We start from the raw sequence: 23,180 nt of genomic DNA on the forward strand, positions 1-23,180 counted from the left end.
AGCCTCGCTCCGCTCCCGGACGGCGCCCGCGGCGAGAGAGGGGGGCGGCGCGGTGCACGCCGGGAGCTGTAGTCCGGCAGGGCGGGGGGGCGGGGCGGCGCGGCGGCCGCGCTTCCCGTGACGGCGGCAGAGCGGAAGTTGGTGGTGCCGCGTCCGCCGCGCGCCGCACGTGCTGCGCGCCCCGCGCCCCTCCCGGCGCTGTCCCCCGCCGCGGGACGAGCGCGGCAGCAGGATGGCGGCGGACCTGCGGCTCCGCCTGGCCGAGCCGCTGCAGCTGGTGGCGCGCAGGAACGAGAAGAGCGGCGTGGAGCTGAGCAGATTCGTGGCGAAGCAGGTGAGGAGCGGGCGGTGCGGCGCTCGGTGGCAGCCCCCGGGCGTCCGTTCTCCCTCCGTCAGAGCGGGTCTCGTAGGGGCCACTGTGGGGCGAAGGGAGCGCACTCTTCTGCTGCCATCTCCTCCCAGCAGCTTTGTGTGTGCCCGAGCTGCCCGTCCGTCCCTGGCCCTCGGGCAGCCGGCGGGAGCTAATCCCCGCTCTCTCTCTCTCTCTCTGATGCTGTTTCTTGCCCTCCTCGCCCATTTCGGGGATGCGCGGGTGCAGCCCATGAAGAAGGTCCTCTTCTATATCTTGGTATCCTTCCTGTTGCGCCTCGCCCCGCAGTTAAAATCTTCGATCCCTTCCATGTCCCCTAAGGTGACGCTGGAAGCGTGACAGCAAGAGTTGGCGTTTTGTTATCAAGCGCTGAGACAGTGACTTGTCCCTACCCTGATGCTATTTTGCGTGTATTCTCTCCTTATCTTAAAACAGCATGTGGGATAAAAAGAGGCATGGATTTTCTAGGCTTTGCTTTGAGGTTGTTTTTTTTTAAATCACAGTCTCACAGGTTATAGTGATGCTGGAAACATGATCCTATAAGTCATTTTCGTGCTTAGGCTGCCTAAACTCTGAAAAGCACACCTGCTTTTTAGGAGAGTTAAGGCCGATCTTCTTTCTTTCTCTGAAATGCTTGAGGACATGTAGTAACAGAATATCATCATATCAGATACTGTTTTATTAATACTTTCTATGATAGAGCTTTTGAAGCCCCTAAGATGTGTACACATTTTGGGGCTCAAAGTCTTTATTTCTCTTTGAGCGTCTAGGAAATGTTCCAGTTGTTTGAAGATGAAAAGTCCGAAGTATCATATTTTTTCAGAATATTGGCTTTCAGTCTGAGTTGCTGTCTCAGTTATGGCTGAGGAAGGCTTTCATACTGGTACTCATGTTTCTTTGTTGGTAGACAGATGGCTCTTTCTTTTGTCGCTGCAAATCACAGGATCAAAGTAAAATTGACATGAATTTATAGTCCTGAGTGGAAGCTAATTGGTGGGAAGCAGTGATGAAGAGTTGCTTTTCAAGAGGGAGAGGCTGCTGAGAAATAGAAAGGAGGATGATGTGGATACAAGTTGTAGCAGACAGATGGAGCAGCGAACCAGAAGTGAATCACCGAGATCTGAGATTGGGAAAGACACTGTGCCCTTTCCCTTTTGGTGACTGTTTGGAGATATGCTTCAGGTTTAAAAGCCTTGCTAGGTGGAAATTCCTAAAGAGTGATTGTATAGAGGGAATCTGGAACAGCACGTTATTTAACAATGGCACATCCTTTTGAAAACTGAATTGCGGTTTCCAGTCTTGGAAGCTACAGCTCTAGCATTATTTTAAACATGTCTTGCCAGTAAACAAACTCCATCTCTAAACGTCATACCTGATTTCCTACAAGTTGCTTTGTGTATAACCTAGGAAGCATGCATTCTGGAAATGTAGAGCTCCCTTTGCTCTACAGCATTGTTACGTATTTCTGGCAAATTACTTCTTCAACAGTATTCCATAAAGGAATGCAACTTGCCCACATCTTCTAAGTAAGGAGCAGTCTTTTGAGGTTCATAGTATGGCAAAGTTCATGTGGTCGTGGAAGATTTTGTTCCCTGTGCTTGGGTATGTAATAGAACTAGAGCATTTTCTGTAAAGTATTTTTATATACCATGAACTCTGCAAAGAATACAGCAAATTTCTGTGCTCTTAATGAGGAAGATGGGATGAAAAGCTCTCTGAACGAGTCTTTGTTCCCCACGTTTACATTTTGCATAATTTAAGCAAACTGTAGAAGCAATAGGTCTCCACAAACTGCTGGAATGTGCTTTTGGCTCTGAGTTACCAAAGGTCTGCCAGAAAGTCTTCCTGCATAGAATTCCAAATGTGAATTTTGTGCAAATGTATATATTTTGGTTGCTTGTGATCATGTAATTTCAGTAGAGAAATTAATCACTGTGAAGGTTGAAACACTCCTAGGAATGGAACTTTAATGCAAAAATACCTTTACTTGTTTCTGTCCTGTGCATCTACCACTGTGCTTATATGGAACGATACTTATCAATGAACCTGACCCCTTTGGATATTTATTTAGTCTATGCAACCGTCCTAAATGGACAGAAGATCTTGAGCACACCATTCTTGACTTTCTTTTTAAATTTGTTGGTGGTTTATTTTGGCATCCTTCATTTTCCATTTCCTTTTTCTTTGAAGCAGTGAAAGTTGTTTTAATAATAATTCCAAGCTCTTATATTGAGTCCTTCTGTCCTAGCATTTGACATTGAGAAATGCCTTTATTCCTTTATATTAATAAATGTAGGAAAAAGGAGGTGACCCAGTGGTCTCAAATTCACACAGTTACCCACTGTCTGTCAGGAAAATGTCCTGATGCTCTGGCAACTAAGGCAGAGGTTTTTTCATACTAAAATGTGACTTCAGCATTTTATTTGAAAGATTAGTTAGACTTTACATCGTGTAGCATTAGAAATAAGGGAAGATATGTTGCACTTCGGCTTCCATCCTGGGCTGTGTTGTCATCTCTTTCTGCTAGTTTTTGAAGAGCTGTGATTTTTGGCACACCTTATGTCAATGATACAAAAGACTACGAGAAACTTCTTGGTTGCTCACTGTCTTGTGAGGGAGAGATCTGTCCAACTCCATCAAAGATGTGTTGGAGGAGGTTTAGGAAGTTCCAGCTTGTGCTCCCTGTGAGACTGCATATCATCCTGCTTTTTTTTTTTCTTCCCCTTGAACTGTGTGGGTTGTAGAAGAGTGTGGGCTCGTGTTTTGGTTTATCTTGCTGAACGGAACAGCTGCCAAAAAGAGTGGTGCTGCTCTGTTCTCTTCTAGCCTTTTCCCAAGGCCAAGCCACTTGTTTGTGTTGTTTCTCTTGTCTTGAACGCAGTAGGAATGCTGATTTGGAAAATCCATTCCACTTTCCCACCCAGTGTAAGACTTTGCAGGAAGGATTAATTTGGATCGTCATGCTCCACAGTCGTACAGCTGTTGCGTGAGGGAGCAGAGGCGAGAACATGAGTTCCTGTGTTGGAGGGGAAGAAAGATTTCCCGTGTGTGGCCCTCATGCCCTCCAACTCTTTAGGAGTATCCCAGTGTTAAATCTGTCACTGGTGTAACCTGTGAGTCCTGAGCAGAAGTGTGGATTTCACATGGTACCAGCTTGCAGGTTGCTGTGATCCTTTCTTTTATGAATTTAGGGTTTAGATTACGCTAGGTATTATTAAACATTTCTGTTCCTTGTGTGCACTGAGCAAATGTACTCTACAAGTTGAGAGGGAGGTCTTCATCCTGCTGCTGGAGCAGCAACTGGGATTGTGTCTGACTGCAGGTCTCAATCCTAGCTGTGTCTGCTTCGTATGTCTCATTAATAATAGACAGTGTGTGTATGTGTTCTGTGCTTGGAGGCACAGTCTTTCGTGATGCTTTTTTAAAGCAGCTGTTTGGAACCACAGGTGCAGTTTTACTATCCCAGACTTGAACACTTTATTTCATAAACTCATGTATAGTTAAAAAAAAAAAGCCCTCTGACAGTATTCTGCTTTTCCATAAAATTTTTATGGCTCTGAAATCAGATAGACAGTCGCTTTGTAGAATGTGAATGTTGCCACTGTGATTTCTGAAGAGCTTGTATGTCCTAAGGGTATTGCACACAATGATTAAAAAAATGCTTCCTCTCACAGAATTGCTAATGGCATGAATTTGTTGTACAGTAGACATGTAAATACAGAATTTTACTGGGTCAGTCACATTATTTGTTATTTTATTGTTAACTGGCTTTATTTGATATTCAAAGCTCTGGTTAATAAATTAAACACCCTGTTGTGCCTTGTGTGGGTAGCCGAAAATGTAATTGATTTGAAAACTGGGGGTACTTTTTTATTTTTCCAGTGGAGTTTATTTCTGGTTCTTTTGAGCCATTCTGCCTTTCAACTGCTTATCAGTCGTTTTGCCACTCAAAATCTGATCCCCTGTAATGAACGTGGCGTTGCTTAATTTTTAAAATTATTTTTGATGCTGTGATAGATGAGAGGCAGATAAACTTATGTTTGTAAAAGCAAACGCGAGGCCTGGAAGAAACTGCTTGCGATTAGTTTGATGGTTTTGATATTTGTAGTGTATATACCTCCGTTTCCCCGGCTCCTTAAGGCTGTATCGGGATGAACGTCTTTTCGAATTCAGGGGACCGAGGAGCTTGAACAGGTTTGGTTGTGTTCTAGAAGGGTGTTGGCAGTGGTATAATCAAAGGAGGCTGCACTCTTGCAGCAATGAAACCATGCCATCTGTGAGACCAGGACCAGGTCATGCCAGAGTAACTAGAGCCTAGGAGAAGCGGGAATTGGCTGCACTTGGTACTGATACAAAAGACTACCTGAATTACAGAATATTTCTGTCTTGAGCAGGGTAAGGGTTCACTCAGTGAGGGAGGGGAGCATGGAGCATCCAAGTTAAGAGCAAAACCGCTACAGTGCAAATTCATAATCCCGATTTTCAAAATTACTTATACAGCACTATGTGTTGAACATCATGGAAGTGGAGAGATGCTTGGGTAGTAACAGGAGCTCAAAGAGCAAAGAAATTTAAGGGTAACAGGCAGGAAATAGGTTGTTCTTCAGTAACAAAGTTACTGCGGCTGGGGGGGCTAGGTGGGGGAGATGCGAGGTATAGGTGTGTTGGTTTGGGTTTTTTCTTTCTTCTAGCAGATGTGAATATGTTTTCCTTGTATTTTAAAGAACTTTATGACCATTTTTGTATAATTGTATAAAAAGAAAAAGAATTTCAGCTTCAAAACTGCAGATATAAACTGCTTCTTGTTGAGGGCATTGCTGGCTGTAATTCTTGTCAGAACCATGAAAATAAGGCTGTGATCATGACTGATTGAATGCCTCTTTTTTCTAAAGAGACAGTGAACATGAAGCAACTTAAACTTAAGAACTCAATTTCTTAAATGTGGCTCTCATGAGACCAAGCCGTTAAGATCAATGGAAGTTCTAGGAAGAAAAATGTCTTAGTTGTTTCAACATTTTCCCAATCTTTTTCTTAAAAAAAAATTACGGATCGCTTTATTTTTCAGTTGTAAAGTATAATTTAGGATTTTGGGACTACTTTGTAATTCCTATTTAGTGTATCATTCTGCATCTTTCTCATTCTGTATTTTTGTTTGTTTGTTTGTTTGTTTGTTTGTTTAATATGGAGAACTGTGTCGATTGAGTACTTGTTTTGGGATTTTGGACTCCCTTCTGGTTTTGAACTATTTGTTCCTATACAATTCACTCTTACTCCTGCGTGAATAGTTCTGAAGTTAAAAATCAAAATCATTTTCCATTTAACCTGTTTTCACTTCCCTTTCCTTTAGGTTTGGACTCAGCAGGATCGACAGTGCATCCTCAATACTTTAGCGCAGTTATTGCTGGATAAAGAATGTACTCTATTGATTGGCCGTCAGGTTCGGCCCATCCTGCTGGATTTGTTGGAAAGAAATGCAGAAGCTATTAAAGCCGGTGGCCAAATCAACCATGATCGGCATGAAAGGCTGTGTGTAGCAATGAGCAAGCTGGTTGCTGACCACCCTGATGTTTTGCCGTGAGTAATGAGATGTCAGTGTTTGAACTTAGGAAGTGTGACAGCCTGCCTCTGGAGGCAGGGTAACTCAGGTTCTTGTTAATAGATTCCATGGGATGGATTAGAGAGAGGGACACTGACTGATTGGTGTTCATATATATATATATACACACACACACACACATATATATATATATATCTGTTGCTTATTTTACAACAATCTGGTTGCAATGGAAAGGAGATACGTAGCCATTTTGGTTATTATCTGTGGAAATGTGACAATATATAAGCATAAAAAAAGAACAGTTAAGAAAATGTATAAGAGAAAAGTAAAAAGAGGTTAAGAATAGAAAGATCTTACTACCCACAGATCCAGCAGTGAGACTTGATTGTTGCAGTTTCAGTGTCCCTTGCTCCAAGTGATGGCCGAAGTGCTGATCCATCAGGAGGTGGGGGAAGCCCAGGGAATACAAAATTTCTTGGGTTAATAAACACTCAAGTTCAGGTGGGAGTGCCCAGGTACCTCCCCTGGTGTGGGAGAGTTTTACGCTGTGTTGCAACACTGTGGATCATGAGCAGTCTTCTGGTGGAAGTTCCCGAAAGTGAATCTGGGGGCACTTCGGGGATCTTTGGTTCATGATGACTCCTAAGACACCACAGCTGCCTCTAACATAGTTGAGCCAGTTATGCTGTGTCAGAAGGGATGAAAACCGTCAGTGTGAATGTCCTGGTACTTCCCCCGAGGGGAGTTTCACATCTGAGCCACTTGTGTAAGGGAGGATATTGTCATGATAGAAAGCATTATCCCACCTTGCAGGATTTGCTTCTTTTGCTTCTTACTGGTCCCTTCCAGATGTGGCGCAGACCCCAGCTTGTAGCCCGTGGTGGTGTGTGTGGTTTGTGCTCACCCCCTCTGCCCCTGGGCTATGACTCTGCACATCCTCAGCAAAGCACTGCTGCTTTTGCAAATGGCCAATTGTTTGAGTCATTAGCCATTAACACTGCAGTTAACACTTTATCCAGGCTGTGTGTGCTTGTTAGTGTTCTGTGGTGAAGAGAGTTGGTGCAGGGTTTGAATTGTCTCCCACAATAACAAATGCCTTTTGAACATAAATAATTATTAAGTAAATACAAGTCTGAAACACAGTTTGTTTTAACTAAATCGTGTTGTAAGATGCAATTTGACTTTCACCTATAATCATAAATATACAGAAAAGCAAACCATGAAAATAGTTCACTACCAAAATCTCTGAGTTTAGTATTATACCTCTAGGCCTGTAGAATATAAAGTTACATAAGTAGGAATCAGTATTACTTTTTCAGTAAACAAGAGCAATCCAAGAGTTTTCACCAAAGGCAGTACTATTTCCCCTTGATAATTAAATAATTATTTCTAATAAGGTAAAGTGTCTGTTGTCAGGTGCTTACTGAAATAGTTGTCTTTCCCCATGTGGACCAAGTTAATTATAGCCCTTAGTTCTTAGTACCGTCAATTACTGTCTTAGAACACGTGCCCTGACATTTTTATTAGTGTCTGTTTTTCTTTCTTCTGACTTACATATCTGTGTTCCATCTCCTTTTCTTTCTCTCTCTTCTAAAGATTTGCTTTAAGATACTTTAAAACTACATCACCAGTTTTCCAGAGGCTTTTCCTGGAGAGCTCAGATGCAAACACAGTCCGATATGGGCGCAGACGGATGAAGTTACGGGACCTCATGGAGGCCGCCTTCAGATTTTTACAAAAGGAGCCATCAGTTTTCCGGGAACTATGGGACTGGAGTGTGTGTATTCCACTCCTAAGGAGTCATGACACCTTAGTCCGTTGGTAAGTTAAAACCTCCAAATCTTCTTCGCTGAGTAGATGTATATGTATCTTGAATTGCAGTTAACAACGTTCACATGCAATAGAAAGCATCTTCAAATAATACCAGGAATCCGTGCCAACGGTATCTGTACTTGTACTTCTTAACTGACCTTTTGGAAGCTATAGTGATCTATCACAAAGTGAATTTGAGGCAAACTCTTAGTAGTGCTTAAAATTATTATCTAGAGAATCTTTCCAAGTAATTTTAGTTTGCCCAAGTTGGTTCTTTTTTCAGTTGTTTGTGTGTAGATTTCTCAGTGGCTGTAAAACTTCGTTAAGCTGTGCTTCGTATTGGCTATGTTACAGGTTTCATGTGGGATTTTGGTCAAATCTTTCATGTTAGGTGTCTGCCTGCAGGGCTTCAGCCTAATCACATGCTCTACCTTATATATGTCAGTGGTAGTATTGATAGTGTCTTTTATTTTAAAATAGATGTTTAATAGGCTTCACTTTTTAAAATGTAAATTCACCTTTGTGTTAGTAACACGTAATTTAAGTAAGGTGTGTAATTTAGGAAGGGCAGAACCAAGAGTGTTGTCAAATCTATCAGTCATTTATGAAGCTCTTTGGAATTACATACTTAGCGTCAGAAAAAGAGTTAGAACTTATAATTTATTGATTAGAATTGGTTTACCCGGTGTTCAGCCAATAGTCGAATGAGCTGACTTTTAAACATTTGTCCTGAAACAATCTTCTGCCTACTCTTCCTTCCCCCCATCATGCTCTTTGAAAACATTGTTCTTGGAAGTTAAAAACAGCATTATAATGAATGAAAACTGCTTTATAATTTATATTAAACATTCTTTTGTTGCAAGACAGCTTTATGTAGTCACGACTTAGGAATTGCAGGCTTTTTTAGGCGGTCAGAATTTATTTCATTGCATTTAGTTTAGAAATCGCATGAAATGCAATTTTGGAAGGGAAATGGTAGGAGAAAAAAATTGGGCAAAGATGACTTCATTTTCCTTGTCTCATATGTTAATCCTAATTTACTTAGGAAAGTGCATTCTGTTATTATATTTCTGCTGATAATTCAGTTCTTTAGAGAAGTGTTAGCTAATTGGTGTATAAATTAAAACTGTACCATGATAGAATTGCTTTCCTCAGTTCTGAGATATTTGTCTAATCTGAAAGAATGTTAAGCATAGTGCAAGAATAATTTCTATGAATAAAATTTTCTGCACATTTTTCCAAATTTGATGTATTGGTATGCAATTGACAGTTGTTGAACTACATTTCTTGAATCTGTTTTGATGTATTTTGTTCTAAATGTAATTCTTAGGTATACTTCAAACTGTCTTGCTCTGGTTACATGCATGAACGATGAGCATAAATTATCTTTCCTGAAGAAGATATTCAATCCTGAGGAGCTGATTCATTTTAGACTGAAGTAAGGATTTTTAAAGTCTTGAACACTATTTGTTTTTCTTGATGGCTTTCAGCTGAGTTAATAAACATGGGTTTCACAGGTTGCTAGAAGAATCTCAGCTGCAGAATGTGGAAAAAGCCTTAGTTTTGGCTAATCCAGACTCCTCATTTTGGCAAAAGGAGAAAGAACTGCACTACACACAAGGACACGTTGTGTCGAGCGACCTCTCTGCACATGTAGTAGCTGTCTGTGGCATAGTGCTGCCTAGACTACAGCATGTTTCTGAAGAGCAGGTATGTAATCCACAGTTAAATTGGTATATTTTTGTTTTAGGAATTTCTAAGTAGAGTGAACTGACTTTATTTCCTGAATATACCATATTGAGATACTGTGGGTAATGTGTGTATCTTTCTCGGTGTGTGCTGTAAACTAGTGTTGCATAATACAGGCACCACAAAGCTCTGCAGTGGTGTGAAGCACTGAAGGAGCAATAGTGCTGTTCATTTTACCTTCCTGTAGCAGTTTGTACAAACATTCTACAAAAGAATATCCAGCCTTACATAGTAACTCCAGTCTCAGCTAGAGTGACAATCTGTAGCTGACTAAAGCCAGGATCTGGGACAGTTGCATTTACTTGACTTACATAGGGGTTTTTGTGCTATACAGGCATCTTATGTGCAGCCTTTCTCCAAGCACATGCTCAGTTCTTCTCTGAAAAGGAAACAAGGCTGCAGTTTAAACTCTTCCAGAAGGCAGAGAAAGGGGAAAGGAAGTAAGCAGGAATTTACTGTCACCACTTGAAAAAGTGTAATGCAGACTGTAGTGCCTTACAGTTTTGAGAAGCCCATCAAAGGCATAAACATTTTTAAACAGTATTTAACCTTTTTTCTTCTAAATTGCTATTAAGTTCAGATCTCTCTTTGTAGCTACAGCCAGTATTCCTGACTGTTTTTCTCCTTTAGGTACAAGTTTTAGCTCTTAGCTGGGTTTTTTTGTTTAATTTTGTAACAGTGATCTACAACAGGACAAAGAAATGGACGAAGACTGCCACTGTCCAGAATTGTTTCAGTAGCTGAAGCTAGGAAAGAGGATTTTTCCCTCCAAATTCCTCTCCCCCCCCACCCTGTTTTTCTCCCCGCTTCTGTTTTTGAATTCATTGTTTTCCAGCCTTTTGGGATTTTTTAGTGGGATTGAGTGAGTGAGTGGCAGGGAAAACTGTAGAGCTGTTTAAGAAGGATTCTTACTCCCATGGCAGCATCTCTGCCTCTGCAGCTGTGCTGAAGCCAGGCCATGCTATAAACTGGATTACTGAAAAAATACTCTCTATCTCTGGAGGAGGAGAAAACTTCCCTGTAAGGAATGCTTTTATTTTTTTAACAGCCACAGGTGTTCCACTGATCTGGTCTACAGTGTAGTTCCAGTTACAATGGGGAGGTTCTAGTGCTTAGGAGGTATAATGAAGACATAGGAGCAAACTGTGAGGGGAAGCAGATTCTCTTGTTTCCAGAGAAGTACATCAAGCTATATCTGAAAAAAAGGTCAGACTTAAGTACAAGATACTTGTTTCAATGCTCTGATTTCTTTCTTCTGAGGCTTTTGGAACAAAGCCCTAATTTTTGTGCCATATATAGATATGTGACTGTAAGAGTCAGAATACTTGGAGACTGTCTGTAGCATTGATTAATTACTCAATAAACTGAATAATTTAATTTCGAATAAAATGAAAATGTTATTGAGTATACCTTTTTTTTTGTTATTCACTGAGTTTAATGATCTTAAACTTTGGCCTCTACAGAAAGAAGTAAATACTCACGTTCATGCATTTAATATCCATATTTGCATCATTTGAATGTAACTACTCTTTGATTTGTCCTGTGATTTGCATCCATTCTGGTGACTTAATTTCATTCATATTGCAAATTGTATTTGACTGACATTAGTTATGACTGAATAGTTACTGTGCCTGTACTGACAACTTAGTATAAATTCCCCTTGGGATCAAGTTGCATGTATACTTTTCATTAAGTGTTTCACCTATAATAGGTTTTGGATGAAATGTATTTTAATACCTGTCCGTAAATGCAACTTTAGGCTCTTTTATTTGATATGCAGATCTGCAGCTCAAAATTTTTCTTGTTGTTAGGCTCACTTTCCTAATTGTTCTGTTGTACAACTGTAAGAAAAGTATTTTCAGTGTAGTAACCCAAATTTTATGTTTGAACAGGAAAATAACACCAGCAGTTTTGTTTTGGTTGAATCTGCCTTCACAAATCTTCAAAACCTTGCTATTGCTGTAGCACATCAGACTCCTGTTTTGTTAGAAGGACCAATAGGATGTGGCAAAACTTCTTTAATTGAATATTTAGCGGCTGTTACAGGACGAGCAAAACCTCCTCATATTTTGAAAGTTCAGCTTGGAGATCAAACTGATAGTAAGGTAACTGATGGATTTGTTTTATGTTTGGATCATGAGACATAACTTAAAGCATGGACCTAATCTTCTAATTATATAATGTTTTCACTCAAGGACCTTACAGTGCCCAACTCTCTAGTACTGGTCTTAATACTGATGAGAATGAATAAATAAACAAGAAAAATAAACTAATTCCCAGTAGGTTTTAAATTCTGTGCACAATTGTGCTGAATCCGTATCGTTCAAATTATGTTTTATCAGGTTTTTTTACGTGGAAGAGCTCTATTTTTTTTTTTTTTTTTTAATTTTAAAAAAATTGATTTGTATTGGAAAAAGCAGGATTCTGGTGCCAGAGGTTGTATGAACACTTATTTCAGTTTAAGTGAGCTAATGTCACTTTATTCTGATACCATTTTTTGTGATAAAGTGAGATGAAGTAAGATACTAGGATGCTGAGGTGACTTACAGTTACATAATAATGATTAAGCTCTATCTGTAGATAATTTCATGTACTTGTTTTGCCTATAAAATTTTGGAGCTTGAGTTATGTTGTTTTGCACAATTTATTTTTAGTTTTTGAAGGTGGTTAGTGTCTACCAGAAGTTACCAGAAGGTTTTTATTAGCATGCATAAGCACCTTTGCTTGCATGGAACATCTGGTTTCATCATCTCACAACTGTATCTTCTCAAATACAAGGTTAAGGCCATCATATTTAAGAAAAAGTGGTGAAGTTCAAGGTATAAAATATGTAGCAGTAAAATCCTAAGCTCAATTTTTAAAGCGATGCTTAAATGTTGAAGTTACGATTTGAGAGAAAAGCAAAGATTTGACTGGATTTTACCTTTGAATAACTCACTTTATAATAACTCATTTTATAGTTCTGTTAAGTCAAAAACATAAATGAAAGTTTGGTGTGACCTGAGACGGTTTTCAGTGTTACTTTAGATTGCTTGTAAAATAGGGTGGCACAGCTCATAAATTCACTTCCAGTTGGTTTTAATTATTAAGTTTCAGTTAAATTGCCACTGGAGGTGGGAAAATTTTCTTCTCAATTAAATAAGTGCAATTCTTAGCACAGATTGCCAGACAGATTGTTCAGTAAGGTGGAGGCTAATTGTTGCTTCTGTCCCAACTTTGGTCCTATTTGCCATCCTTTCCTCTGGGGAGGTGATGCCCAGGTCTCTGATGTGCTGCTTGTTTCTGTCACAGACGCTGCTGGGGATGTATCGATGCACAGATGTACCAGGGGAGTTTGTGTGGCAGCCTGGCACCTTGACACAAGCTGTCACCAAAGGTCACTGGATACTTCTGGAGGATATCGATTATGCTCCTCTGGATGTGGTATGTAGCTTTATGTTTGCTTTAATGTCTTAATGCCCATGATGGCAGTTTTGGGAGTATAATCACCAGGGTTCTGTAGCAGCACACTGAAAATGCTGCTCCTTTAGAAGGGGTTAGAAAGAATTCACCTTTGTTCACATATTTGCACACCTCATTAGTTTTTGTCTTTGTTAGAGAGTAGCCGTGACCCTGAAACTGATGTGAGATTTCACTCTGAAAACTGGAATTGACACTGATAATGTGTCCATTTAATAATGTTTTGGTGTTTGAAACCAAATGTAGCCCTAAACATCACAGAATGTTCTCAATATACGAGGCTGGTGCTGTTAATAAGATTTTTTTTGGTATGTGTTTTGTTGTGTGGGGCTTTTTTTTCCCTTCCACATATTTTTTTCTCATACATTTCTTACATATTAAAAATGTGCTGTTGCACTAAGCATAATAAGTTTTAACAGATTTCCTGGTTTTTTGGCTCCAGAGCAACTAGTTAGTCAGTCATCCTTGCCTCTTGAAGTAATGGCTACTGAAAACAAGTCATTTGCAGGAATGTCGTGATATAGAAGCTTTGTTGCATAGGCCTGCTGGACATTCTGCTGATTGTTTCCTTTCTTATCTATATGTGTGACTAAATAACCTGTCAGTTTGTTTGTTAGGTTCTAGGCTTCTGATACAAGAATAGAAAATTTATAAGAAAGCAAATGGATACTGCTTTTATGTACAGACACTTCACTGCTAGGGGGTTGTGCACTTATTTGCTTCTGTGGACTCAACTCATTGCACTCATGATGAGCATACCCTGACTAGTATCCTGCATTCATGAAATCACTTTCTTCAGGTCCTCCCTGCAGGCATCTTGTCTGCTTTCTTCATATCAAAGGATCTCTGTGTGCCTCCCTCTGGGCTGGGGGGGGTGTTGTGGTCATACCTCCCTTCTTTCTTTCCACCACCATTAGTGTCCTTCCCCAGGGAGGGGTAGATTCTTTAAATAGACACCAAACTCTCCTGGGGTAGCAGTGTATACAGTGAAAAATGAGAATGACATCTTTGAAACACAAGTCATCTTTGTTCAGGCAGATAAACAAAATAAAGCTTCTGATCTGAATGTGTCTAATAAGTCATTTGATAATTTAAAAATAAAGTTTTGATTTGGACTTGCAGTGTAAAGGCTGTCACTTCCATTCTCTTACATTTGAATAAAGGAGAAGAAAAGGTAAGTAAACATTACACCTTTGACTTCCACTGCTAATAAAAATTGCTGGGAAGTCTGCAATTCCTGTTAGCATCACTTGTAAGTGTATCTCTGGGAATAGCAGTTGTTGGCAATGTAATGGTGCTCAGTGGCAATGCTCCAGCATCTCAAGTGTGAAATAAGTGTGGATGGTTGTGATGTTTGTTAGTGTCACCAAAAAAAAAGTTTTATAATTTTTCTTTTTCTCTCCAGATCTCTGTGCTGATTCCTCTTTTGGAGAAAAGACAGTTACTGATTCCTGGTCGTGGTGACTGTTTAAAAGTAGCACCAGGATTCCAATTTTTTGCAACTAGGAGGTAGGTCTGTGAACTTAAATGAGGTTGAGAACATGGCTATCCTTTTTTTAAGTCCAATGTACTTTTTAGTACAAGCTACTTGTGTAGGAATATTTCAGCAATTTCCAATTAACAAGCAATATAAGTCACAGAAACTGAATTTTTTTTTTTCACTTGAAAGCAGCCTTGGGGTGGATCCCAATCTTTTTTACAGAAAAGTTGTAAGGCTGAAGGAATGAACCTTGCTGGGAGGAAACCTACAAAACCAACCCATCACCAGGACAAAATACCACTCTTAGGAATTACTGTGTGAAAAAGGTTTATTATTGATAGTTATGAAAGTCTTGAGTCACTATACGTGTTTGTGATGTTTTCTAACTAGAAAAAGATATTACATATTCTGCCTGGTTGTTTCGCTGTAGTAGTGGCTCCTGCCTCAGATGTCAAAATGACTTTTTTTAATAGGAAGCCGTAATATTGTATCAAGGTCAAAGGTAAGGAGGTCTATATGGGAAATGGCAGTTACATGGTTTTCTAATGTTTTGTAGTTTATTTCAAAGCCTTTAACAAATTTTCCTGCTTTTGTCTTACTTCTCTAAATTTCTTTTCCTGATCTGTTTTTTCTGGAATCAAGTCTTTCGTATTCAACTCCTTTGGTTGCCCCATTTCCTAAGAATTTTTATTTCTGTATGCATGGTTGTTATGGTTTAACCTCAGTCAGCAACTAAACATGACACAGGTGCTGGCTTACTCCCCTGCAGCAGGGTGGGGGAGAGTGTTGGAAGAGCAAAAGTAGGAAAAATCATGGGTTGGGTTAGAGTTTAGGTAAAGCAAAAGCTTTCCACACAAATGAAGAGACAAACCCTATCACTCTGAGCATCCCCACCCTTCCTTCTTCTTCCACAGTTTTATATGCTAGCCACGACCCCATCTGATACGGAATATCCCTGTGGTCAGTTGGGATCATCTCTCCTGGCCATGTCCCTTCCCAACTCCCTGTGTACTCTCACCCTCCTCTGCTGGGGTGGTGCTGGTGCTTTCCTGTGAGGCAGGAAAGGCTTTGCCTCTCTGGAAGCCCTGCTCGGGGGTAGCTAAGACATCCCTGTATTATCAGCACTGTTTTGGTCACAGATGGAAAAACACTTCCCCACACCAGCTACTATGAAGAAATTTAACTCTATCCCAGCCAAAACCAACACATCAGTGAACAGTTTGTATAGCAGCAAACTGTGATTTTCATTAGGCTCATTAGAGTAGATTCTATAAATCTGTTGCAGTTTACAGCTGGGAAAAAAGTATTTAACAATCAAAACCTAACACAATACAACAAAGAAAAAATCTAACAAAAACCCACCAGAAAACAAAAGCCAAACCACAACTCCAAATCTAATGCTTTGCATGTGCAAAGCTGCTTCTACAGTGGGTAAAAACACATGGCTGAATAGTTATTTCTGTAGTAAAAGAACAAAGGGAATGAAATGTATGATGGAAAGAGCTGAGTCTGGAGGACGGGGAAGAGTAATTGTGAAAAGCCATGGAGGGGAACGGGGCTGAAGATGCTTTTTCTGCATCTCTGCAATAAGATCACAGATCCTTTAACGTATTTCACAGGCCACTTCTGTCAGGTTTCTACCTTTACAAAGGATTCTGTATGTTGCTTCTGATAGACAACTGACAGTAATTTAAGTCTTTCCGAAAGTATCTCTATGGAGATTTTGTCATATAGGAAAAAAACCCACTCTGATAACAAGTAATTTGAAAAGCGTGGATAGGGAAGGTGGGGTACATGACAGTACAGTGACAGTGTCATTTATGCCTGCTGCACTATGCTGTAGCAGCTCTGTGTAACATGTTTGATGCACAGATATGCCCTGAAAATACTGAATTCTTCAGCCGACACTCCACATCCTGTGTTTCTTCATTGTTGTTTTGATTTAGGATATTCAGCTGTGGTGGAGGTTGGTACAGGCAGCAAAGCAGCCATGCTGCTCTTCTGGACAAATACTGGACCAAAATACATCTGGATAACATGAGCAAAGGAGAACTCAAGGAGGTACGGGGGTGTGTTGCTCCATTTTGGCATGTGAATAATTGTTTCAGCCTTTGGTAATAAATGTTTTTCAGTAGTTAATTGAATCCTTATTTTTTCTTCAAGTTCTACAATAGACCCTTACAATTTCAGCATTGTGCTGCCAATTTTGAAGTAAACAAGCAGTTTGTCAGGAAAATTCATAGTGAATTGAACAAAGATTCCTGGAACTTGCCTTGACAGACACAATTGTGCTCTGTGTGGGTCTAAGAATCAAACTTCTTTGCTGCTTATTAGCGCACAGAGACTTGAAAGCAGAGAGAAATAGCAAAAAAGAAAATTAAGCTTACTCTAATTCTGAGTTCCAAGCTTTGAGCTGAAAAATAGTTGGTCAGTTATCGGTTAAAAATAACTGCTTCTATTAACATTTTTCTTTTGTTAACATCTCTGGGAGGTGTTTGCTTTGTGTAGCCTTCAGAAGATTAAAGCAGCCCAGGGCTCATATGAAAATAGAATTTTCTGGAGATTCTCCCTGTGATACAGAGCTCAGAACAGCATCTGATTCTGAAAGGCTCTCGGCTGAGGGAGAAGGTAATGAATAGTATTTAGCAGAAGAGTTGAGGCGGAAGTTCTGAATTTTCTAGATTAGAAAAGATAGTTTTTTTTTATTAGAATTCATTCACTCCTTTGGACTCGTTCAGCAACCCGCGCAATTATAGGTGGCCTTAAGTATCTGTGTGGTGTCTTTCTTTTCTTGTCATTTGTCAGCTGATTGTTAGGAGTGGGGCAAGAGCAACTATCAAAATCTTACAAAGAAACAAAACTTGAGCCTTAGCTGTGTCGCTTATCCTTTTTCTGCAACTTTGTAGCTTAAGTCACAAAATGTATAAATTAAGCGCTAAGATTCCACAGTAGTAATAGAAGAGAGAATTTTAGAGAACACCCACCTGCTTGCCTTGAAAACAGACTCATGTTCTTCTTGTTAATCTCAAAAGTCAGTCTGGCAGGGTAGCACTAGTTTTCCCGGCCTGTATTTGTGAAAAGTAATTTTGGGAAGCAATATTTTGGTTGGCAAGCTTTAGTGGAGAACTGAGTGGAAAGGAAATTACAAAAGAAAAATTATCCCCTTAATGTGCCTTTGTCAGCACAGTCAACAGACAATTTGAATGCTCAAATGAATTTAGTCATAAAAAGATGGACAGGAAGTAAAGACTTCTGTAATCAGTTGTAAAGTTGTATGGTCGTGGTTTGGGTTCAGATAGGATTGAATGTACTTTTTGTTCTTCTCATTGGTGTTTGTGCAAATGTATTAAATGAATTGGAGTTGAGTTGAGTCAGCAAAGTTTATTTTTGGCATCAAAATCAGTATCATAGTAGTCATAATTTCTATTTTCTTCAGATAAGAGATTGCATGAAAGCAGTTTTCTGTAGCTTGCTAGATAAAATATCTATGGAAGCATCTTCTGGTAAAAACTGGGGTGCTGTTGGTTTCTTTCCAATGTGGATGGGCTTTTTGTTTTGTTGTTTTGTTTCATTCTTTTTTCTTTTTTGTTTATGGTTTCAGGTCCTCCAAAGGAGATACCCCAACCTTGCTCTTGTGACAGATCACTTGCTAGACATTTTCATTGACCTTGCAGGAGACAAGTATCAGGCACCAGAGCACAGTGCTGCTGGCTCCAGTCAAGTGCCAGAAGCAGCATCAGAATCGAGATCAGAACATAAGAAACCAAATCTGGAGGGACGAGAACTATCTCTAAGGTTGTCTTTTCTTATATGTTTCTTGGAAATCAGCTAGCTACAGAGATAGAAGGGTTTATTTTCATTATTTTCCCTAATTCTTTTAAAATAATAGTGAAAACTTGAATAATTAAATGTGAATTTTGCAAAAACTGGAAAATATGCCTTTTGTTTTAAAATAATGATTAATATATTATTTAAAGAATCTCATTCTGGATTATTTAAACTTCCTGTTTGCTGTGCTTACTTTTTGGGAGGCGTGGGGGAAGGAGTGGGTTTTGTCAAAAGCAGGGCTTAGTTGGCATTGGGCCATATGAATTTATTCTTAATTATTGTTAACACAAGATATCAGTACCAGTTAAGAACCGGAAGGAGCTGTATAATGTTCTCTCAGTAGCTGGAAGATAACATTTTCAGTAACTGAAGATATTATCTAGATTATTTCATGCTGAGCACTCTCAGCATTATAACTTAAGGTGACTGAAAAGAACTGTGTCTGTAATGTACTGGTAATTTCAGAAATTCTGTGATGGAATGTCGTTTGAGGCTGAATTATTTCTTCCTCTCCTACCAAATGCCAGTTCTAATCATCTGGAATTTCTGTAACCAGTAGTGCTTTGTGAATTAGTTAGTGAATGCTGGGTATGGGTAGTACCTGAGGTTTTTGTGGAGCATAAGGATGTCAGTTTTTTCGAGAACAGTGTTTGCTTTTCTTGCCTTTTGGAAAATCTTGTTGTTAGTAAGGAATCTGTATCTTGAAAAAATGGGGGTTTACACCTTTCTGGATTCTTTAATACCTTTGAATTTTACAGTTACCTTATGATTTATTTAATGGAGTATGTATTATCTGTTTATAAGCAATGTTGGTCTTCGTGCTCAGCTGCTCCTCAGAATTATCATCCTCTTTGTGTCTTCCCATGTACATCTTGCCCGACAACTGCATGTGCAAGTGTCAGAAGATGATGTTGTGACCTAAGCTGAACATGAAAGTAGAGTCTGTGTATTTTGGCATGTTTGTACCAAATCTTTTTGGTTTTTCTTTTTAGAGACCTACTGAATTGGTGCAGCAGGATTGCTTACAACTTTGACAGTAATTCTTCAGCCACAGCAGTGAATATTTTTCAGGAGGTGCTGTAAGACTTGATCCAATTGATCCCAGATTCTGTCGTTGTTTCATAGAATGCTCTCTTTGGGAATGTGAGATGGGAATTTGTTTGGTTTTGTTTTAAGCAGCTGAACTGTAGTTGAAATGTTTGTGATCTCTCTGATCAGAAGCTTCTGTTTCAAGAAAGTTGTTTGCTATAAGGTGCTAAAAGAATTTACTGCTGTCGTACAAACAGCATAGTGCAAAAATTTTAATGAGTACAAGCTGGGATTGCACTTGGCTGAGACCTTTCTTTTTCTTGTAATATGGGATGCTTTTCTACTTACCTGTTCATCAGTTTACAGTATAGGTTGGGAACTTTTTGGGTGTGCATCCATCAGAGGCAGTTTTGAGATGTGCGATCTTATAATGTTACTTCTTGTCCATTTTGGTCCATTCGTCTAAAAATAGCTTTTGTGATTGGCCATTGAAAAGTTTTCATATTTCGTATAAACCCACTTCTTTACAGAGTTTAGAAGTTATTCTTGCATCTTTCTGAAGTCTGTTATTTGACTCAATCAGAGGATGGTGAAGTAGTTTTATTTACAGTGGTTGGGTTGGATTTGGGTTCATTTAGATTAAAATGATACTTGTCAGATAAAATCATACAAAACTAGTTTTCAAAAAGTTGGTTCTCCCCTTGACAGGCATTGGACTGTTTCACAGCCATGTTGTCCAACCAAGGGAGCAGACAGAAAATGGCAAAAGTTATTGGAAGTTACCTAAACATTTCAAAAAAAAAGGTATGTTGAGCTACAGTTAATGTGGTCTTTTTTAGTAGTATTCTATAGCTTGCCGTAAGATATTTCTATGATTAATTGAAATATGTTATGCTATTTTTTATTCAAAATTATGCCCACCTCTCTCTCCCAAACATTTTTTTTTGCTTTCTGTTCCGTCCCAGGATCTGTTTTTCTCCTATTTTAGATTCAGCTGCATTTTTTTTTTCTCTGATAGTTCCAGGGAACCTGTTTTTAGATCAACTGGCCTCATGATACAAATGAAGGATTTCACAGCTGGAACAGCACAGCTGCCTAAGCATATCATACCACTAGATGCACAGGGTAGTAAAGAATGTGTTTTTTCTTAGGTGGTTTACAGTGAATGTTAATCACTTAAATGGAGAGATCAGAGAGAAACATGGTCTTTACTGCTACTTGTTCTGTACTCACTGAGGAACATGATCTTACCTGCTACTTGTTCTATACTCACTGATTACAAAATCATCTGTCTCTTTGGAGCTCTGTAAATGACAGAGTTAAACGAAATCATTTCTTTGTCAACTATTTCTGACTGCAGAAGTCTGCAAAGCAAATTCCCTCTACTGTTGCTTCAAGTTGACCGATGGATCCCTGAAACTTCTGTGGGTTTTTCTCTTTGTCCTTCTTTGCATAATTTCATTAAAGGAATGTATTACTCCCTGCAAGTGGCAAAATATCCTTGTTCACTCAAAGGGTTTTTTTAAGGGAGATTATTTGTTTATTGTTAAAATGAAATTAATAAAATATTGTTAAAATAACTGTTCAAGTTTGTGTAGTTGAACTACCATGGAAGTAGGTGAAGTAGAAATACAGTGGCAAAGACTATAATCAAGTTATTAAATTGAAAGTTGTTTGTGCAGAAAAAACCACTTCTGAAGTCCTTCACTATTTTAGGTGATGATTATGTAAAACCTGCAAAATACATAATTTTGTCATTAAAGATTAACTTGCTGCAAAGTAATACTGGTAGCATGGTGTGGATGTTCTCACTGTGATGTAAGCAGCATTAATATTGGAAATACTGTTGCTTTTTTCACAGGTGGAGTACTTCTGTGAACTCTATAAACCGGAAATTTCAATACGGGAACAAGAAGTCTCTGTGGGAAGAGTGAATCTTGTGAAGAAGCAGATCCAGGCTCTCACTGTACAGAGGTAGAATATCCTGTAGTTTCCATGTGAATTGAAATATTTTGTGATGGAATAAAATGGACTGCAAGTCCCAGGGTTAAGGAAAATGCGAGTTGGGTATTCTCACTCTAATGAAAGGAATGTGAGAGCTCTTTCCCTTGCAATCCGGAGTTTTACCTTGTGTATTTTTAAGAGTGTCTGCATCATGCTTCTGGCAGCTAAAGCATGGAGATTTTCAGCTTCTTTGAACTAGAGTGTCTCCAAAGCAGTGTGGATCCACAGCTGTTATAAAAAGATTTCAATGGATCTACCTTTGTAGAGGGAGATTTTTGCAGTATGTGTCATTAACTTCATTGGCCAGGAAGTTACTTGGAAACCCTGAATTTTTAGGTTGTATCTTGAGAAAAATAAGTATCTTAGAAGGATATCTTAGAACTATTTCTTTTCAGACCTATATTAAAAAAATCCTAAATCAAACCACTCTGCTTCAAGAATAATAGAGGTAAAATTGAAATGAGCTCCTTGATAAATCTCAGTTTTGAGTAACTTGCTTTGTTTTTCCAGGGCAAAGCATACCTTTGCTGCCACACGGCCATCTGCAGTACTGATTGAACAGCTTGCAGTGTGTGTTGTCAAAGGAGAGCCTGTGCTTTTGGTTGGTGAAACAGGAACTGGCAAAACCTCAACAGTGCAGTACCTAGCTCATATTACAGGTAAATAATGTGTGAAAACTGACTTACATGGAGATAATTTGAAAAACAACAAAGCACAAACCCACGAGTTGATGGTGCTTTTTATCTCTGTTTCAAGGACACCGTTTGAGGGTTGTCAACATGAACCAACAAAGTGACACAGCAGATCTCTTAGGAGGGTGAGTCATTGGCCACTGTTTTGTCCGTTCTGTAGAACAAATGGACAGTATCTGTTTCATAGTAGAATAAATGTCTTCATAAACATGTTTGCATGCAGAAGCCTTCTTGTCCTTGCTGAAGGGCAGAGCAGTTTCACTGAATTGTGTGCAGATCTGTGTGTGATGAAGTCATTCAAAAACACAGCCCAGTGTCTTTAAAGATGGCTAAGCTGTTCAGTATAAATCTGATGTAATATTCACTGGATGTATTGTTTGGTACTATTACAAATAATTTGTTTATCAGGGTGTTCCTGTCTTTACAGAATTGCCTCATGAGGTGCATTTAAATATGTGCAATTCTATTTAGTTTGTTAGTTGAGTAAAAAACTTCAGAAACAAGGGTTCATCCCTGCAGCTTATTGTTGTTTCAAGTAACTGTTTTTGGACTTGTTTTCTTTTTTAAGTTCAAGATATCTGTCTCACATAAGTAATTACTCTTTTGCTTCTCTTCAGTTACAAGCCTGTGGATAACAAGCTGATCTGGCTCCCTCTGCGAGAGTCTTTTGAAGAGCTCTTCTCTCAGACATTCTCTAGGAAGAAAAATCTAACATTCTTGGGACACATTCAGACTTGCTACAGACAGAATCGTTGGCACGATCTGTTGAAATTAATGCAACATATTCATAAATCTGCTATTAATAAAGAAGTAAAAGAAAATGCATCTGGTAAGACTTCAGATGGATCAAACACATATTAGTGCTAAACCACTGCAGAGGACAGATAAATACTGGCGACTTTTGTTCTTTTAATTTGGGTTTGTTTGAGGTTTAGGGTATTTTTTCCCTCCCTGTATATTACATCTTTTTTTTTCTGGTTTTGAGAAATGCGGTGTCAACATTGAAACTAGACATTCAGAACACTGTTAGAACAGTGGTTGAGTTTTGGTTTGGTTTGGTTTTTTTTCCCTTTTTCCAACTCCTCTCTGCTGTTCGCTTTTTCTGAGTGTGGAGATTGCCCTGTGATGGTACCCTTGACATCTGGTCTCCTGAGCACTTTTTAGCTGTGTGAGCTGTGTTAGCTGTGTGCTGGTGAGCAG

At 39.2% G+C, this 23,180-nt stretch overlaps 1 protein-coding gene across 1 annotated transcript in view; it reads left to right on the forward strand.

Moving 5' to 3' along the window:
• Positions 1-232: 232 nt before the first annotated feature.
• The window catches only part of MDN1 (midasin AAA ATPase 1), a 93,407-nt gene continuing 70,459 nt past the window's right edge, over positions 233-23,180 (forward strand). The window contains exons 1-16 of the mRNA XM_066179555.1: positions 233-334; positions 5,718-5,944; positions 7,524-7,748; positions 9,070-9,177; positions 9,257-9,449; positions 11,381-11,593; positions 12,780-12,911; positions 14,353-14,456; positions 16,374-16,488; positions 18,029-18,222; positions 19,248-19,329; positions 19,993-20,088; positions 21,146-21,258; positions 21,799-21,947; positions 22,045-22,105; positions 22,598-22,809. Coding sequence (XP_066035652.1) covers positions 233-334; positions 5,718-5,944; positions 7,524-7,748; positions 9,070-9,177; positions 9,257-9,449; positions 11,381-11,593; positions 12,780-12,911; positions 14,353-14,456; positions 16,374-16,488; positions 18,029-18,222; positions 19,248-19,329; positions 19,993-20,088; positions 21,146-21,258; positions 21,799-21,947; positions 22,045-22,105; positions 22,598-22,809 — 2,326 coding nt within the window. The remainder of the gene's footprint in view (positions 335-5,717; positions 5,945-7,523; positions 7,749-9,069; positions 9,178-9,256; positions 9,450-11,380; positions 11,594-12,779; positions 12,912-14,352; positions 14,457-16,373; positions 16,489-18,028; positions 18,223-19,247; positions 19,330-19,992; positions 20,089-21,145; positions 21,259-21,798; positions 21,948-22,044; positions 22,106-22,597; positions 22,810-23,180) is intronic.

The sequence above is a fragment of the Chamaea fasciata genome, unplaced genomic scaffold, assembly GCF_029207755.1.
Source record: "Chamaea fasciata isolate MVZ Bird 193981 ecotype frontalis unplaced genomic scaffold, bChaFas1.0.hap1 SCAF_3, whole genome shotgun sequence".
Classification (NCBI taxonomy): domain Eukaryota; kingdom Metazoa; phylum Chordata; class Aves; order Passeriformes; family Sylviidae; genus Chamaea; species Chamaea fasciata.